At 45.1% G+C, this 19,931-nt stretch overlaps 1 protein-coding gene across 1 annotated transcript; it reads left to right on the top strand.

Moving 5' to 3' along the window:
- Positions 1–1,768: 1,768 nt before the first annotated feature.
- On the top strand, positions 1,769–19,871 carry rras (RAS related). The gene is made up of 6 exons (XM_038278395.1): positions 1,769–2,532; positions 4,704–4,791; positions 7,223–7,325; positions 14,673–14,781; positions 18,731–18,849; positions 19,024–19,871. The coding sequence occupies exons 1-6, from the start codon at positions 2,446–2,448 to the stop codon at positions 19,109–19,111; spliced, it is 594 nt and encodes a 197-aa protein (XP_038134323.1). The 5' UTR covers positions 1,769–2,445; the 3' UTR covers positions 19,112–19,871.
- Positions 19,872–19,931: the final 60 nt, after the last annotated feature.

Consider the following 19,931-nt stretch of genomic DNA (forward strand, 5'->3'; position numbering starts at 1 on the left):
GGACCAGATACCTATAGAATCAGTTCTATTCACCCTATTCGTAGACCTGAAGGACTCAGATACCCTAAAGAATCATTCTACGACCCTAGTTGAGATACCTGAAGGACCAGCATAGCCCAAGACAATCATTCTATCACCCCTAGTTATAGACCTGGAGGAACCAGATACCCTATAGAATCATTCTATCACCCACAACGCTTCCAGAGAGGTCCCTCGAAACCCTCATGGTAACATACACTCACCCTAAAGAGATGATACCTGAAGGTGACCAGATTACCCTCACACTTGACACCAACACACACCCAAATACGAGACCTTGCATGACCAATACCCTATAGAACAAACTAACAGCCGGCAACTATGTAAGAGACCAAAGAGGTGCAAGCTAGCCCTATGAGGATCCTACTATCACCCTATTAGAGACCATAGAAGTCACCATATACCCAAAGCAACAAGATCTAATCACCCAATATAGAGACCAAGAAGACCCAGATACCCTATAAACCATTCAAAGTCACACCGCTAGTTCGAGACCTGACCGTCCCAGCTATCCCACTAAGTCACCCAACTAACACTCCCTAAAAGGAGACCTGCACGGTAACCATAAAGGGCCCACAGTATAAACACTTCAATCCCCCACATAAAGGCAACCTGCCGTTGACCCCTTAACCCCACACTCCACCAACAACGACCCCCACAACTCGCCAATCGCCCTTGCCCATGTCACCCGCTCTCGTCCACAAACACACGACCCAGACGGATACTCTCCCATCATGGACCATATACCCAATCGAACACCAGACTACATCACCCTATGATATCGGACCTGACGGACCAAGAACCCAATAGAATCATACAAACACCCGTCTAAATAGAGTGATTTTCTGAGAGGACCAGATACCCTATAGAATCATTACAATCACCCTAAAGAGCCTGGAGCGACGTCAGAATCCCCTAAATAATCATTCAAGTCTACCCACGAACGCGCCCTGCAGGAACCCCAATCCCCTGAATCACACGAATCAAGGGACCCCCAACTAAAAGAGACTTGCAGGACCCTAATACCTCACTATACACAAACAAGCCCCCTCTAAGAGACCAGAAGGACGCGAGATGCCCTAAAGAAAGCATACTATCGACCCTATACAAGACCATGAAGACCATAGCCCAAGTAGAATCATTCAATCACCCTATTAGAGACCTGAATGACCATATACCCTATAGAATCATTCTATCACCCTATTAGAGACCTGAAGGACCAGATACCCTATAGAGTCATTCTAACACCCTATTAGAGACCTGAAGGACCAGATACCCTATAGAATTATTCTATCACCCTATTAGAGACCTGAAGGACCAGATACCCTATAGAATCATTCTATCACCACTCTAAAGGGCTGGAGGTTTTTTTTTGTTTTCTTCTTCTTGTTAACATTTAAATGTGCACCGCTGCTTGTCCTGCCTTTTTCCCCCCAAATTTATCTCAAGTGTTTGTTTACTACTGGATTTGATTGGTCCAAGGAGCCCATTGAGTGCTAGTCTATTTCTATTTCCGCTGTATGCTTAATTAATAAAACATTGTACAGAACATAAATGTATACACTTCGGAAAATAAACAACTTTAATTTAATCAATATACACATTGCGGAAAATATTCATTGTTTGCAGTCTAACTGAACTATTTCTATATTTTTGCCAGCCCCTGTTTTAAAAGCTTAGCTCCGCCTCTGTGGGGAAACTCCAGCTTCAGGCGGTTCAGCTTTCGGCCACACGGGGGCGCTGATCTGCGGAATCCACAGAGAGGCGAAAGTTTCTGCAGCGGGAAGGTTTTTACAGCTGATGGAGGATTTAATGACGCGTTTCAGCCATTTCCCTCCACTGTGACCCAGCTGCTGCTCCTCCAGAGGAACTGGTGTCAAACTGGTATCAAACTGGTCTCCAGACTGGGAAAGCTGGACCCAGAACTGCCTGGAAAAGTTTTCCGAGCTCGCGCTGATTGTACATCCTGTGAGACACTTATGATGATGTCACTGACACCCGTATGACCAAATAAGGGAAGGGACACATGAAACTCGGCTTTGATGCGGACCGTCTTCAGACCGGTGAGCAGCGTTTCAAATTGGACCGACTGGTTCCGACCCACCGCCCGCCTCCAGCCCGCGGCTTCAGCTCCTTTCTGGGGCCACAGAGCGAACGGCTCCGCCCTGAGAAGCTGCTCCGGTTCTAACCGGAACCAGAACCCAGGCAGCCGGACCCCGGAGGACTGAGGGGCCCCGGAGGGACCCGGTTCCTGAAAGTTGGGCAGAAAAACATGAGCTGCAAAACGGAGCGATAAAAGCGGCGGTGTTCGTGTCTGTTCGGCTTCACTTCGGCTTTCTAGGTGGGACCCGGAGACCCGGACCCGGAACACTCCCCAGAACTCGGAACCAGGATCCCAGCTGAGAAATGAGCGGAGAAGAGGAGAGACTGAAGCTGGTGGTGGTGGGAGGAGGAGGGGTGGGGAAGAGCGCGCTGACCATCCAGTTCATCCAGGTGGGTTCAGGTTCGGGTTCAGGTTCGGGTTTAACCGGGTCTGGAGGTTCTGATGTTTGTAGGGGATCCTGCAGTAGAAGTGATGCTGCTGGATGAGGGTTTGTTTAGAACCGAACCGAGTTTCCAGCAGAACTTCTCCAAAGCGAGAGGAAGAAGAACTGAAATTGATCCTGGATTTTTTTCACAGATGTAAAAAGTCCAGGTTTGAAAGTTTCTCACTGACGTCAGAAGAACCTGGACTGGTTCCATCTGGAGCTCCCCCCCCCTATGGACCCGGTTCGGTTCTGACCTCAGCCAGATGTCAGTGGGACCTCTAAACTTGCCAGATGGTTGCTTTTGTAATTAGAGTTAATTTTCCTCCAGATGACCTTTGCCCTCATGGAGGAGCGGTTCTGGTGGACCTTTGAGACGCGTGGCTGATGATGTGATCAGCGGCTCGGCGCTCTCATTAGTTCTCCTGTTTCAGAGGATCTTCAAAGGTTCCTCTAATAAACATTAGAAAGGAGGAAGCGTCCTGTGAAGCTATCCGTGATCCATCTTCTCCTCATGCTGATGATGGGCTGAGGACATGAAGACCTCAGTATTGTCTTGGTCTGAGTCGGTCCAGAACATCAGACTCTGGATCAGTTCTGGTTCCTGCACTGATCCTCATCTAGAAGATGAAGCTTGGTGTGTTTCTGGGGAGTTGGGTGGGTTAGGGTTTCTGACATCTTTGGGTCTCCTAGAAGACCAAGAGGCTGGATCATCTGGTACCACAGTGGCTTAGATGCTGCAGGACTTCAGCTGGAAGATGTTTGCTTAGAGAAGAGCAGGAAAAATCATCACACCCTGTGACCAAATATCTGTTACCTTATGAGGACAGAAGGACAATTTCACTTCCTCATGAGGAAGGTTCAGTTCTTGGGTTATGTTTAGGGTTAGGGGGTCTGGGTCGGTAAGAGGGTCTGGGTCGGTTGGGGGGGTTCTGGGTTGGTCATGTTTAGGGGGTCTGGGTCAGTTAGGGGGTTCTGGGTCGGTCATGTTTAGGAGGTCTGGGTTGGTAAGAGGGTCTGGGTCGGTTGGGGGGGATTCTGGGTCGGTCATGTTTAGGAGGTCTGGGTTGGTAAGAGGGTCTGGGTCGGTTGGGGGGGTTCTGGGTTGGTCATGTTTAGGTGGTCTGGGTTGGTAAGAGGGTCTGGGTCGGTTGGGGGGGTTCTGGGTCGGTCATGTTTAGGAGGTCTGGGTTGGTAAGAGGGTCTGGGTCGGTTGGGGGGGTTCTGGGTTGGTCATGTTTAGGGGGTCTGGGTCAGTTAGGGGGTTCTGGGTCGGTCATGTTTAGGAGGTCTGGGTTGGTAAGAGGGTCTGGGTCGGTTGGGGGGGATTCTGGGTCGGTCATGTTTAGGAGGTCTGGGTTGGTAAGAGGGTCTGGGTCGGTTGGGGGGGTTCTGGGTTGGTCATGTTTAGGTGGTCTGGGTTGGTAAGAGGGTCTGGGTCGGTTGGGGGGGTTCTGGGTCGGTCATGTTTAGGAGGTCTGGGTTGGTAAGAGGGTCTGGGTCGGTTGGGGGGGTTCTGGGTTGGTCATGTTTAGGGGGTCTGGGTCAGTTAGGGGGTTCTGGGTTGGTCATGTTTAGGAGGTCTGGGTTGGTAAGAGGGTCTGGGTCGGTTGGGGGTGATTCTGGGTCGGTCATATTTAGTCTGGGTAAGTCCTGTTTAGTCTGGGTTGGTCATGTTTAGGGGGTCTGGGTCAGTTAGGGGGTCTGGGTCGGTCATGGTTAGGGGGTCTGGGTCGGTTGGGGGGGATTCTGGGTCGGTCATGTTTAGTCTGGGTAAGTCCTGTTTAGTCTGGGTTGGTCATGTTTAGGGGGTCTGGGTCAGTTAGGGGGTCTGGGTCGGTCATGTTTAGGGGGGTCTGGGTCAGTTAGGGGGTCTGGGTCGGTCATGTTTAGGGGGTCTGGGTCAGTTAGGGGGTCTGGGTCGGTTGGGGGGGATTCTGGGTCGGTCATGTTTAGTCTGGGTAAGTCCTGTTTAGTCTGGGTTGGTCATGTTTAGGGGGTCTGTGTCGGTTAGGGGTCTAGGTCGGTCATGTATAGTGGGATTGTCCATTGAAATGAATGGACAGTCCCTTAAAGGACAGTGGGATCTAATGTGTTTGTAAACAGTCTCTAATTCTCCGCCCTGAATCTGTCCTCTAGTCCTACTTTGTGTCAGACTACGACCCCACCATTGAAGACTCCTACACCAAGGTCTGCACCGTGGACGGGAAGGAGACCCGGCTGGACAGTAAGGAAGCACCACATCACACAGCAGGTTCTGGGTCTGAGGTGTCCCTGCTCCTCGTTTGGACTCGTTTGGACCTGCAGCCTGATTCTAAGCGGCTACGGTCTTTAGAAGGGACTGGATGTGTCCCTGATTGTCCCCACTGAGGGACGCTGGTTGTATTCTGTTCTATGACCTTCCTGCCAAAGTACTCACACCCTTTAGTGTCCGTATGCTGCTACCTCACCAACACACTGAGCTCCAGGAGGTAGACCAACACCCAGACCTGCAGAACCAGAGCCAGGACCTCAGAGGACCGCTGCTCCGTCAGGCTGGAGGGAGGGAAAGTAGACTGGACTGAAAAGCAGCTTTCTAGCCTTTCCACAGATCCTGAACTTTGACTAGGCCATTCTGATCCACCTCTGATCTAAACCATCCATAGCATCTCACGCTGGATGTTCAGAAACCTTCTCCTGCTGGGAGTTGAACCCAGAACCATGCTGGATCCAGCAGAGCTGCAGGACCAGTGTTAATTTCATCAGCTTTTTAAATTTAGTCTTAGTCTTAGTCTTAGTCACAGTGACAAAAATCTATTTTAGGCTTAGTCAAATTTTTGTCATTTTAGTCAACACTGTAAATAATAGAAATTCTCCACACTCAGCTTCTCTTTTTCTCTATTTTATTTATATCACACTGTGCAGAATAAAACTTCACTGCTTCTCTTTTTAACATATTTCCCTCTGCAACCAGTGAACCTTCAGTCAGATGGTTTCATCATATCTACAGTCTTCATCCTCAGACTTCCCTTCCTCCCCCAACAGCTGATCTGGCTGTGATGTCACTGTGTCAGGAATCTAAACGATTAATATCCTGCGTGTCCCGGGCCCGTGACATCATCAATGATACCCCACCCCCCCACCATGGACTGTTCTCCCTGCTGCCCTCTGGGAAGAGGCTTCACAGCATTCAATGCAGGACCAGCAGGTTCTGCAGCAGCTTCCTCCCGCTGCGGGGCCACCCTTTCCTCCCGCTGTGGGGCCGCCCGTTCCTCCCGCTGTGGGGCCACCCTTTCCTCCCGCTGCGGGGCCACCCTTTCCTCCCGCTGTGGGGCCGCCCGTTCCTCCCGCTGTGGGGCCACCCTTTCCTCCCGCTGCGGGGCCACCCTTTCCTCCCGCTGCGGGGCCGCCCGTTCCTCCCGCTGCGGGGCCACCCTTTCCTCCCGCTGTGGGGCCACCCTTTCCTCCCGCTGCGGGGCCACCCTTTCCTCCCGCTGCGGGGCCGCCCGTTCCTCCCGCTGTGGGGCCGCCCTTTCCTCCCGCTGCGGGGCCGCCCGTTCCTCCCGCTACGGGCCGCCCGTTCCTCCCGCTGTGGGGCCGCCCGTTCCTCCAACTGTTACGGGGCCGCCCGTTCTGCCAGAGCAGCTGATCTGGGAGCTGGCAGGGAGTCAGACGCAGCACTGCTGATGCAGAGCGCTATGATCACTCCTCTGAAACAGTTTATTAACGCCTAAATTAACTAAGAATGTAGAAACCTGCCGGCAGAATATGTTGGCTTTTATTATCTGCAGTTTGGATTACGTACGTGGAAAACGCCTTCCAGCCGCCGCAGCAAACCGCGAGGAGGCAGCGGGCCTGAGGCAGCTGCTGCTGGGGATTCCCAGTGACAGCGCAGCGCCGGTATGTGGGGGTCTGAGCGGCTCCCACAGAGAAATAATCTTTGAAGGCAGGATGGTAATCTGGATGAACTGACTGCACAGACCATGTTTTCAGGAGGACTTTCTCACTTCAACATAGATTCTAACTACTTTCTACCCGCTGATCACAGCTAATATAGCCGCCATTGTTCCAGGCAGAGAAAGGATAGAGTAGCTCCGCCCACCGCGCATCAGACCCACTTTACCATCGCGCAGCTAGAGCAGCAAAGATGCTTCAGCTCAGAACTAAACTGGTTTAAGCATCAGAATGAAGCAGGACGCCTTCCTGCTGCTCCTGCTGCTTTAGGTGTGAACGTAGCATAAAGTTTATCCTCTGAGTTTAGAAACTGAATCACTTTTAAAGCAGGTTCCTGCTCTGATGTTCCTCATTAAAAGTCCAGCTGTTTGACAGACAGGAAGTGGAGCAGACTCTCTGCTCCGTCAGTCCTTCCATGAGCGGGCGTAGCAGGCCTGACCCTCTGATGGATGCTCCACCCTCTGGTTGGAGATGTTTGGCAGTGAAATCATGTCAAGCCTTTTTTTTTTATTCAGCAGAGTGAACAAACTGCACACCCAGTCTTACAACAGAGATAATTAATGATAACATTGAACACGAGTCCAAAGGTTGAGTAAGACGGAACACACCCAGATTTATAACTCTGAGCTCCAAGCTGAGGCCGTCTGCATGTTCTATGTTTTTATTTTCCTGGCCTCACCTTCATCCAGCCGCATCCTGACCAGGTGTCTGTGTTTGTGTCTCAGTCCTGGATACCGCCGGCCAGGAGGAGTTTGGAGCAATGAGGGAGCAGTACATGCGCTCTGGAGAAGGCTTCCTGCTGGTGTTTGCTCTCAACGACCGGGGCAGGTAATGGCCTGTTCATCACGTGTCTGTGTGTTTCCAGCATCTCAGTCTCTCTGAGGAGAATCTGCAGCAGCATAATTCGGAAGCTTTCAACAATCACTAGATTATACTAGAGAGGACACGCAGTAAAGGCTCCTGTCACACCTTGATGATTCATCCAGCCTGACGTCCCAGAATCTCCTAAAACGCTGAACTTTCTATGGATTCCTTCTATTTTGGGCGTAAACATAGAGCAGGGATAAAAGTTAAAATCTTTTAGTTATGAATAAAGAAAATCATCAACCAGTAAAGGTCAGGAGACGTTTTTAATTATAATCTGTTACTTTAAACAGAATTTAACACAAATAAATTGAGGTGTTTATGCATTCATGTTATATATTCACTTTTAAAAAAAAGTTGAAAATTAGAAAATTGTTCCATTTTAAAGTCTAAACTGTTTTTTTAAGTATAGAACAACAATCGTTCAGTTTGGTTTATAGATAATTTCCTGATTCCCATATTTTCTCAAACCCCTGAACTGATGGTTTGTTCTTTTCTTTCTTTTTTCTGTCTTAATGTTGGCAGTGGGCTTTAGGCTGCCCTGCAAGGCTTTAAACCTGGGTTTAACCGGAGACTAAGCCATTCTCAAGCACATATCAAGGAGCTCATTTTGAGCCTGGATCCAGATTTATTGTTGATTCTGTTCATGGTGGAGAATCCTGCTTCACAGCAGCAGGTTGAGCCAAACATCCTCTAAATGTGCAGGGTCATCTTTGAGCACGCCATTTCACTTTTCTTTCACCAGTTCACCGCAGTTCCAAGCTTTAGCCTGGACCCATCCAGAATATAGTGTTATGTGTTTCATTGACATCCAGGCTCCGTACCCAGAGCTCAGTCCAGTGCATTTCAGAACAAACATGGATTATGCTGATATTTAAAAAATGACACTGAGGTCAGGCTGACTCTTAATGAGCCTAATGGCTGCGTAAAAACTAACGCATTCACCTCCTTATTTCTCCACATCTACAGTACAGACCAAATGTTTGGACAGCTTCTCATTCAAAGAGTTTTCTTTATTTTCATGACTGAAAATAGTAGATTCACCCTGAAGGCATCAAAACTATGAAAGAACACATGTGGAATTATATACTTAACAAAAAAGTGTGAAACGACTGAAAATCTGTCTGATATTCCAGGTTCTTCAAAGTAGCCTCCTTTAGCTCTGATCACTGCTTCGCTCTCTCTTTCATTCTCTTGATGAGCTCCCAGAGGCCGTCACCTGAAATGGTTTTTCCATCGTTCATGAAGGAGTTCCCAGAGATGCTGAGCACCTGTTGGCCCTTTGCCTTCACTCTGAGGTCCAGCTCACCCCAAACCATCTGGACTGGGTTTCAAACCGGATGGAATAGCATGGCGCTGTAAGATGCTATGGTAGCCATGTTGGCTCAGTATACCTTCGGCTTTAAATCCCCACCATCAAAGCACCCCCACACCATCACACCTCCTCCTCCATGCTTCATGCTGGGAACCAGGCATGTAGAGTCCATCTGTTCATTTGTTCTGCGTCACACAAAGACACGATGGTTGGAAGCAAAGATCTCCAATCTGGACTCATCAGACCAAAGGCCAGATTTCCTCTGGTCTAAGGTCCGTTCCTGGTGTTCTTTAGCCAAAGCTAGTCTCTGCTTGTTGCCTTAGCAACGGTTTCCTAGCAGCTCTTCTACCATGAAGGCCTGATTCACACAGTCTCCTGTTAACAGATGTTCTACAGATGTTTCTGCTGCTAGAACTCTGCTTCATTGACCTGCTCACTAATCTGAGCTGCTGTTAATCTGAGCTGCTGTTAATCTGAGCTGCTGTTAATCTGAGCTGCTGTTAATCTGTGGTTTCTGAGGCTGGTGACTCAGATGAACTTCTCCTCAGCAGCAGAGGCGACTCCTGGTCTTCCTCTCCTGGGGGGCTCCTCATGTCAGTTCATTTCTTTAAGGGCGCTTGATGGGCTTTGCGACTGCACTTGGGGAAACTTTCAAAGTTTTTTAATTTTTCAGACTGAATGACTTTCATTCCTTAAAGTAATGATGGCCGCTCGTTTTTCTTTACTTAGCTGCTTTTTTCTTTCCATAATCCAAATCCTAACAGTCTGTTCAGCAGGACTATCAGCTGTGGATCCGCCTGACTTCTGCTCAACACACCTGATGCTCCCACCCCCATTTATAAGGCAAGAAATCCCATTTATTAAACCTGACAGTGTACACCTGTGAAGTAAAACCATTTCAGGCGACGGCCTCTGGAAGCTCATCAAGAGAATGAAAGAGAGAGCGAAGCAGTGATCAAAGCTAAAGGAGGCTACTTTGAGGAACCTGGAATATCAGACAGATTTTCAGTTGTTTCACACTTTTTTGTTAAGTATTTAACCCATTTAGGCCGGGAAAGCATTACCGCATTTCTACCATTCAAGCCGGGGGCGCTGTTGCGTAATTCTACCATTGACGCCGGGAGAGCATATAAGTCAAGCAAGAAGAAAGAAGTTTTTTTCAAGCAAACATGGAGGAGTTTGACAGAGAAGAGTTGTCGGAAGGCAGTGATTTTGAGGAGTGTGTCGGCTTTGATGACGGTATAGATGAAAATGATGACTTTGAACGCGCTGAACCAATCGAACTACCACCGCAATGCACGGAGTGTTTTCAACCGCACACCTGGAGTGAAAGTTGATTTGCCTGCAGACGCCACACCGCTGCAGGCATTTGAGCATATTTTTAATGAAGAACTTTGGATGCATCTTGTTACCGAGACGAATAGGTACAGTGACCAAACAAACCAAACTCCAACAAGAGCAAAGATGGCAAAGTGGTCACCCGTGACTGTGACGGAGATGAAGACATTTATTGGGCTGTGTATGGGCATAGGACTTCTTGTGTTGCCAGTAGGCTACGAAGAGATTATTGGCGACAGAGTAAACCTCTCTTCAGGACGCAGTTCCCCCAAAATATGTCCCGGGACAGATTTGTGGCCATCTGGAGGTAAGTTGTATGCAATTTATAACACAGACATATGCATTATTATGCATAATAATACTGTTAATAAGTAATCATCAGATAGTTATTTATGTAATGTTTGTTCTTTATTTTAAAAACGTTTTATATTGCACATTCTCAATGAAGACATGATCACATATGGAAAAAATAAAGGTTGAATTTTTTATTTTTTTATTACTGCTTTTCACTTTTTTTTTTTGGAAGAATTTCAAAGATAAAATATATTTTGAGTTCTATCTGCTACAGAAGCTGAGATATCAATAATTTACTAGGCGTTGACACAGTTGCTGAATTTACAGAAAAACTTCAGGTTTTAGGGGTATTTTTTAAAATCGGCCATAGGTTTTTAAGGTGTTTTTTCCAGGCGTTTTAGGCCTAAATGGGTTAATTCCACGTGTTAATTCATGATTTTGATGCCTTCAGGGTGAATCTACAATTTTCAGTCATGAAAATAAAGAAAACTCTTTGAATGAGAAGCTGTCCAAACGTTTGGTCTGAACTGTAGATCAGACCAATTCTGTGAAAACATGAACCTTGAGATCCTGTAATGGACTGACCAAGAGGACTTGCAGGCATGTGATCAGCAGCAGACAGAGGCGGGCTCTGAAAGCGGGCGTGAGAGGACCAGGTTCTGATGGTCGGACTCTTTAGAACAGGTGCAGCATTGCTACACCTGTGCAGAGCCGCCTCATTGCAGCTGGAGGTGGATCAGAGAAACAAATCAGGACTGATCTGTTTGCATATTAAGGGGAGATATGAACATAGCCCACATGGAGAAAAGAGCGAAAAAGAAGTGGGCTTAATTATCTGAAGTACAATATGAGTGGAAGATCTATAGAGATTGCAGACAGTAGCTCACACAGCTAATACCTGTATTCATTGAGTCTTTCCTGGATCCAGACGGTGATCCGGATCATCACCAAAATGGAATCATTTGTTGCCAGTCAGGAAACGCACCTTTTCTGAAAATGTCAATAAAATTAAAGAGACAAACGAACCAGCACTGATGAGAACAGAAACTCCTTAGTGAAGGTAAAACGATCTTTAACCTCCAACTTTACTCTTAAAAATAGTCACTGTGAACCAGAGCGTAACCAGCGGTTGGTTAGCAAAAGAAACACACTGTGGTTGAGGCTGTGTGTGATGTCATCAGTAGAAGCTAGAAACACATCTGGTGACAAAACGTGTGAAATTAATTATAACTCACTATCTACGACACTCAGAATATCCCCACAGTCAAGCTGCTGAAGGGGACAAAAACAAGACTTTTATAACAGGAGATGATTTCAGTAAAGCTGATTGATTTAAGGAGGAACAGGAACAGGTTCAGCACTAGTGCAATCCTGGAAGAAGAGGTGGAGGAGTAGAAATCCCTCGGTGTTCACCTGGATAACAACCTGGAGACACAACTGAAGCCGTCTCCAAGAAGGGACAGAGCAGACTGGACTTCTAGAGGAAGCTGAGGTCCTTCAGAGGCTGCAGATCTTCTATCACACTGCTGAGGAGAGTCTGGTCTCTTCCTCCATCATCATCATCAGAGCTAATGACGGAAAGAAGCTCAAGCAGCTGATAAAGAAGGGCGGCTCTGTTCTAGAAACTCCTCTAGAACCTCTGGAGATGAAGACGATGATGGACAGCAGTGAGCATCCTCTTCATCAGACTGATAGACACCAACAGAGGGTCTTCAGTCAAAGGATTTTCCAGAACCTCTGCAGGAGATCCTTCCTGCTGCATAAGAGAAAAAACGTTAAGACATTTGATTTCCATTTGGGATCCTTTAATATCTTTGAATTGAACTAAAATAGCTTAGCTGCAGTTGTACTTCCTGCAGTCGATTCATCTAAGAGAGAAAATGATGAGCTCTGGGTCAGCTGGGAGCACATCCAGTTAGTTCCTGTAAAATCTCGGCCTACAGCTATAATAGAGAGTCGAGCTACTATGATGAGAAAAAGCAGAGCAGATGGAGTAAGTCCCTGTAAAGCTCAGCTGATACCTATAGAGGAGAGTTAGCCAACGAGAGACTAAACCAGACAGGAAGCAGCAGCACAGCTGATATTTCTCTCCAGGATGGAGAATAGAGATAGAATGAAGCAGAATGATGAAAAAGGGGTCCCTATGTCCTCCAGCAGTCTAAGCCTATAGCAGCAGAACTATAGAGATAGCTCAGGATAACCTGAGCCACTCTAACTAGAAGCTTTATCAAAAAGGAAAGTTTTAAGCCTAGCCTTAAAAGTAGACGGGGTGTCTGCCTCACGGACTAAAACTGGTAGTTGGTTCCACAGGAGAGGAGCCTGAGAACTAAAAGATCTGCCTCCCATTCTACTTTTAGAAATTCTAGGAACCACTAGTAAACCTGCAGATTGAGAGCGAAGTGCTCTGTTAGGAACATAAGGAACAATCAGATCTCTGATATCAGATGGAGCTTGGCCATTTAAGGCTTTATATGATTTAAATTCTATTCTAGATTGAACAGGATCAAAGCATGTTTTTGTTTTTCTTCTTTAATGGTTTCCATCATAGAGCTACCTGCTCATCGTGGTCCAAACATTCGTGACGTGTTCACACTTCTGGTCGTCTTTGTGTTCAGATGGAGGCTACTTTTTCATCTTCTTGAAAAACGATGGAGTTTTTTAACAGTAGAGCTACAAACTCTAGAAATAACTAAAACGGGACTTGATGTGAAAGTTCTGATCAAAAATAACACCAAGAGTTTTTACTTTATTATCCGAGATGAATTTAATCCCAATCAACTGAGAATCGGCCCCAGCACTCATGGAAGGCATCCTGTGGCTTCCTGTTAGCAGAGAGAATATTTTATGTTGGGGTTGGAGTCACTGACGCTGCTGTTTGTACCTAATGCTAGTTTAACATCTTAAACTGACTCCTAAGTTGGGTTTTTCTGCAGTGGTGCAGACTGTTATATGCGCACGGTCACCACTTTAACACGTCTTGGATTTGCACATGGCCGCCTAAAATTAGCAGAGGTTTGCATCGAGCCCCATCATTGGTATGAAATCCATTTTTAGAAAGCAGGAGGCGCTTTTTGTTTGTGTTCTTCTGGTGCCTCTTTTGGCCGACGATCATCTCGTTTCTTTGTTCATTTCAAAGTGGTTCTTGTTGCGAATGATCTTCTCTGAGGTGAGGGAGCGTCGGTGAGCTCAGAAAAACTCCGATCATCAAGATCTGTGGCTAGCGCCATTAAAAGCAGCCATAGTTGTCATTAATGTAAAGCTGTCACAGGGCTTAATTACATAAAATCATTTCCTATTCTTCAGTATTGTCCTTCAGGAAAGTACTGAAGAATAAGAAGTGATTAAAAAAGGCTGCCTGGCCTTTGAAATACGCTTAAAATAAAATCGCATTGTGGAATTTTAAAGAACTTAAAAATAAAAGGTTAAAAAAACATTGTAGTGGAAAAAACATATTCAACTATTCACCCTAGTTAAATAAAAGGAGATCGATGGATTTCATTCAATCTGCACTTTTATTTTCATATCTTTGCAAAGAGAGAACAGTTGATCAGCGTTCTGCTCTGTTCTGACTGAGCAGAGTTTGTCACTGTGAAGGTTGTCAGACTCAAAAATCTACATTTTCCGACCACACCATGATTACGCAATCAATTAAGGCAAGATAAATAACCTCTTGATTTAAAAAAATTAAAATTTTCATTTAGCTTCATATATCGATTATACAGAAAGCGGTGAATGTGGGCGGTGTGTGAGAACATTTTACAGGAGGAAACAAGATGGTAGGTCAAAAAAAAAACCTAAATAAAATCTCTTCAGTTTGTCAGAAACATTTTTAGTTTTAGGGATCTTCCATCAAAGGTCACCTGATGGTTTTCCTAGCAGCTGATTGGCTGCTGGGTGGAGCCTTTTCTAGGATTCAGATCCATCCTGCAAGCTAGCCTGTTCCGCAGCAGGTTAGCCGTTCACAGTCCGTTACCATGGTAACCAGCCTAGCTGAGAATCCAGCTGCCTGGTACTGGAGGCTCAGGAGGATGATGATGATGATGATGATGGTAGCCAGACCAACACTTCTTTTCTCACTATTGCAGCACCATATTTGGTGGGTCACGCACTGCGGCAGACAGTAGAGGGCGCTCTCTACCACATCCTGACAGCTGCAGCTAAATCACTGCAGTGTTTAGCTTCCAGGCTCTTCATAGAACATAAATGGTCTTGGTCTGAGAACCGGGTTAGTTTAACAACTCAGTAGTTTGCAGTGGAACCGGTCCTGATGCGGTTTTTGGTGCATCCTTTGGGGGGGGAGGCTGCTGCTTCTCCTTCCTGTTCTTTAAATGCCTCTTTGTTTGTGTTGGTTCTCATCGCTCCAGTTTTCATGAGGTCCAGAAGTTCCACACCCAGATCCTGAGAGTGAAGGACCGAGATGACTTCCCCATGGTGCTGGTTGGAAACAAAGCGGACTTGGAGCAGCAGAGAGTGGTAAGACTTCCTGTGTCTCACTGATGTCCTCTGTTCTCAGTCTGTCCCTGAAGGACATCAGTTTGTCCATATTATTGCTTCCTGGTTCTGTTGGACCCCCAGAGATTTCAATTGCAGTTCTATTCAGTTTATTTCTATAGCTCCAACCATAGGCGGATCTACTGGGGTGGCATAGGGTGGCAAATGCCACCCTAAATGACAGCCTTGCCACCCCAGCTGCCACCCCAGTTGGCGGTAGGGGTGGCTAGGCTTATAAATTATGGATCATTTGAGAATTACGACCGCTAATTTCCAATGTCGGACTGCAGTGAATGCAGCACGAGATGACGTGAGAGCGACTGAGACTGATTGTTTTGAAAACCGAATGAGGCAAAGCGAGGGAGCCAGGGGTGATGGGGAGAGGAGAAACGGGATGAAACAGGTAAAAACTGATTAACTATCTATCGAGAAATGAAATCATAATGAAAGCACAATGTTGCTAGCATAGCTGCAATGCTGATTTACAGATGATAAAAATCAGGTTGCAGAACGTTATTTCTCTATCTATGATGTTAGTTAGGCCTGACGTCTCAGGCTAATAAAGACATATTTGCGGTCAACTATGACAGAAAAGAGACGATCAAGTTTGGTTGTACTCAAATCAAAACGCACAAAGGCATTGGATCTAAATACATTAGTGAAGCGTTTTGCTGAGCAGCATGGAAATCACTGCATTCAGCTGTTATAGTCATGTTAACTTTATGTTCTGCTCTCTGGTGAGCCTTTACAGAGCTGTTACATTTTGTTTTGGCACCTGAGAAAATCTGATATTTCCTTTAATAAAACCAAAAGTGTTAAAAGTTAAAAATGTGAAACTGGTGTGAATCCTGCTTAATATGAAGCAGTGTTGTTGTTTCTTTTTTTGTATATATAGTATGAAACTATCCAGAAATGACCCGTATGAACCTACTCACAAGCAAAATGTATTTTTATGTTGCTTCTTTTCAGATTTGTGGAGATTTTGATGTAACATACAGAACCCGCCTTTTTGTTGATTTGTTGATACAGCAGTATGGAGGACCAACTCTGCCATATTTAAAAATAAATACAGAAATAAATAAAAGCTTAATAAATAAATAAGCATACAATTGATTGCCACCAAAAATACAAACAACAAATAAATGTAAGTAGAAATTAAATTATACAGCTAGTCATACAGGTATATAACTCCTTTAATTGGCTTTTTTATTTCTTTGCCTTTTTAATATTTACCTTATTTATTTTTTGTCATTTATTATCTTCAACTTCATTTTTTAATTACTTATATTTTTAAGTATTTATTTATGTGCATGTTATCATATTTTTGTCTGTTTTATTCTTCCTTTGTATTTCTTTACCCTAGTTATTTCTTCGCCGCTATTTCTTTCTGCCTGCCCTTTTAACATTTCTGCCTGCCATTATAATATAATTTCTAATTACATTTATTTGTTGATTGTATTTTTGGTGGTAATTAAATGTATGCTTATTTATTTATTGAGCATTTATTTATTTCTGTATTTATTTTTAAATATGGCAGAGTTGGTCCTCCATATACAGCTCTATTTACAGCATATTTACATGCATGAAACGTCCCTTTCATGTTGCCTTAACTGCTGTATGTCAAGTTACTGAGGGACAAATGGGGTAAATGTGTGTTCAGAGTAAACATTACATAGATGTCTGGTACCTTGTTCAGGTGCCTTGACCCATTTATTTCTACTGTGTAGTTCTGCTCACTTTAGTGCAGCTCAGTCAATAGATCTCTGATGGGAAACTTTTTCTTTCTATAGTTTCTTCTTGTGCAAATGCTGCAAAGCTGCCTCTCTGACAGTCAATCTCACACATCTGAACCTCAGCACCTGTGTCTTACCTTAATACCTTTCCTGTCATAAGGCCCCTCTAGAAGTAGTGTTATCATTCTTCTATCTCCTATTAAGTGAGATCACATTGTACGATGTATTATTAATATGAACTGTTTCACATGAAACACTAGTACTGTACATACTATTCTCACCAAACTGTGATAACTGTGATTAAATTCAGTGTAAACAAATGCCATATGTTGCCACCCCTAAAAAATTCCTGCCCCCCTCTTGCAACCCCATAAATATTTTTCTAGATCCGCCCCTGGCTCCAATTCACATCATGTCATCTCAGGTCACTTTCCAGATCACCAGATCATCCAGTCAGATTGATTCAAAGTTTTCTATCTAAGGAAAACCAGCTGATTGCATCGACTCGTTGACTCTTCAGCAATCCCTCACACTAAGCATGCTTGTAGCGACAGTGGAGAGGAAAAACTCCCTTTGAACAGGAAGAAACCTCCAGCAGAACCAGGCTCAGTGTGAGCGGCCATCTGCTGAGGCCCACTGGGGTTCAAGGAGACAGAAGCAGACATAGAAAAAGAAGCATAGATACAAAAGGCAGCTGTAAAAGGCGGCTCCGTCCAGGAAACACACAGCCAGGCAGACGAGCTCCGAGCCAGCTCCCATGTCAGAGGATGAAGAGAGCACATCCAGTTAGTCACAGTCAGAGAAACCGGGCTGCACTGGAAAACAGGCCAAGCTCCAACATCTAGAAACAAAGGTGTTGATGGCAGCAGTACAGCTGATATTTCTCTCCAGGATGGAGTCACAGCCAAACAGGAACAGACCAGATGAAGCTACTATGAGAAAAAGCAGAGAGAGCAGGTTTTCCCAAAGTTTGTTAAATTCATCTACTTCATGATGCCATCATCGTTCTGCTTTCACTCACCCAGAAGTCTTAATAAGGAAAATAAAGTGTTAACAGAATGAATTAGTATTCAAATAATCACATATGAAATTTATACAGAAAAAAACTCTAAGATCTAAATGAAACTAACTTTATATCCGGGATAGGACCGACTCCTAAAGGCTCCTCACCGGTTTTAAAATCACTTTATTCATGGAGGGATCACAGCATTCTGTTATTCATTACTTCATTTGTTTGATTAAAAAATCTTTTCATAACAACAAGAGGAAAGAAAAGCATTTTCATTTTTCAATTGATAATTTTACAAGAAAAAGCAGACGTTTTTTTTTATTTCCTTTGGCTCTGAGGTGGTTTTAAGAAGCACAAGCAGCAGCTGGAAGAGGATGGTTCAATCACAGCAGATCTCCAGTCAAGAAGGTTCAGTAGAAACCTGGAAGGTTTTGGAGAAAAACATATAAAATCATTTCAGAAAGTGTTCCAGAGGCAAACATTTAATAATGAGCAGCCTAATAAATGTAACGTTTTCATCCAGAGGAAAATCTGAGGATTTTTATTGTGATCTAAATACATGAAATGACTCCATCATTTATTCACTGTGAGAAACATTTGGAACGTCAAGAACAACAAAACAGCAAATTTTGACATATTTCTGATGTCGCTGATAAAGAGACGTTATAACAGCTCAAAATCAGGCAAAAAGTTATATTTTATATAGTTAGTGGGGACGAAAAATAAAAAAATGAAGCAATCATTTTTCCGTATTACTTTTTAAAATGTATTTTAATAAAAAGTTCTTTGATTTTTAACAGGAACTAAGCTAATGTATCTATGCTTCTTTTTCTATGTCTGCTTCTGTCTCCTTGAACCCCAGTGAGCCTCAGCAGATGGCCGCTCACACTGAGCCTGGTTCTGCTGGAGGTTCCTTCCTGTTCAAAGGGAGTTTTTCCTCTCCACTGTCGTTACAAGCATGCTTAGTGTGAGGGATTGCTGAAGAGTCAATCAGCTGGTTTGAATCAATCTGACTGGATGATCTGGTGAACTGGAAAGTGACCTGAGATGACATGATGTGAATTGGAGCTATAGAAATAGACTGAATAGAACTGAATTAATGTAGACGGATCTACAGGTTTGGATCAGACTCGTCCTACCTGTTGGTGTCTGATGATAAACAAAGAAATGATTGAGCTGCTGTCTGCAGATCTCCAGGGAGGACGCTCAGGCGTTTGCCAGAGAGAACAGGATCCACTACATGGAGGCTTCTGCTAAGAATCGCTACAACGTGGATGAAGCTTTCATGGAGCTGGTGCAGATCATCAGGTAGGGAATGGACATCTGAAGCAAAGACCTTCTGTGTATTAAGGTGGTCCAGGGTTCCAGATGGGGAGTTCAGGGACCTGCCGGATGTCAGTAATCTGAGCAGAGGCCATAATGCAGGGTCTCTGGTTCTTTGCTGATTTTTGAACTCATCTTATTTTCTTCTTCCTCATCCAGACGCTTCCACGAGATGGAGAGTCCTCCTCCTCCAACCAACCAACAAGGGAAACCTGGCGGCCGTGGCTGTCCATGTGTCATCCTGTAGGCGCCGTTACCATGGAAACCAAGCTCTCATCCTGCTTGTGCATTGAAGGGTGTGGGTGTTTGTGTCAGAAGGAGTGACAGCCAGGGGTACCAACAAGCCTTCCAGAACATTTTCCGTAGCTTTTCTTCATTTAGCCTCGCTGTTATTCTGAGGGGAGACTGATAGCAGCCTCCCTTCATCAGAGCTCCACCAATCTGACGGACCGCTATGCTGAAGCTCATGAAGAATTCATCCCCAGATTCTGGATGTGCAGACATGATGAATGAGTCAGAGGATTTATCAGGCTGCTGTCATGTGGCTGATCTTTTTCTTCAAGAAGGGGGCAGCAGTGGGCAGCTCCAGTTTGTGCTTTCTTATAGATAGATAGATGTATTTCAATCATCCCAAAGGGAAACTCTGCACTGAGCAACTGAAGGCAGCCTGTTCCTTCAGCCGCCAGCTTCCATCTTAAGCTGTGCCTGGGGTCTGTGGGTTATCTCAGCGGGGGCTTTGGTGATGCACCTGCGTCTTGTTCGGTACAATGCTTTGGTGAAAAAAGGTTAAACTTCAGCTGGAAGCAGCAGGAGTCTTTCTTTAATTGTTCTTTTAAGGCACCTTTAAACTCTAGGAGCTTCCTCTATTTCTGCATCGTCTCTGCCAGAAAAAAGGCAGAGCAACAGGTAGTAGGCTACTAATCCCAGATGGGGAGTATTTTAGAGTCTAGCCTGAACCTTTAGGCTGAAGTGGAAGGAAGGATTCCTAGGACCTTGTGTTAAAAAAACCATTATCCCCTTGATGTTGCAGCCATTCCGCAGTTGCCAATATTTTCTGTTAGCTTGAA

Source organism: Cyprinodon tularosa, unplaced genomic scaffold (genome assembly GCF_016077235.1).
Source record: "Cyprinodon tularosa strain WSP-4 unplaced genomic scaffold, ASM1607723v1 ctg1402, whole genome shotgun sequence".
In the NCBI taxonomy this organism is placed as follows: domain Eukaryota; kingdom Metazoa; phylum Chordata; class Actinopteri; order Cyprinodontiformes; family Cyprinodontidae; genus Cyprinodon; species Cyprinodon tularosa.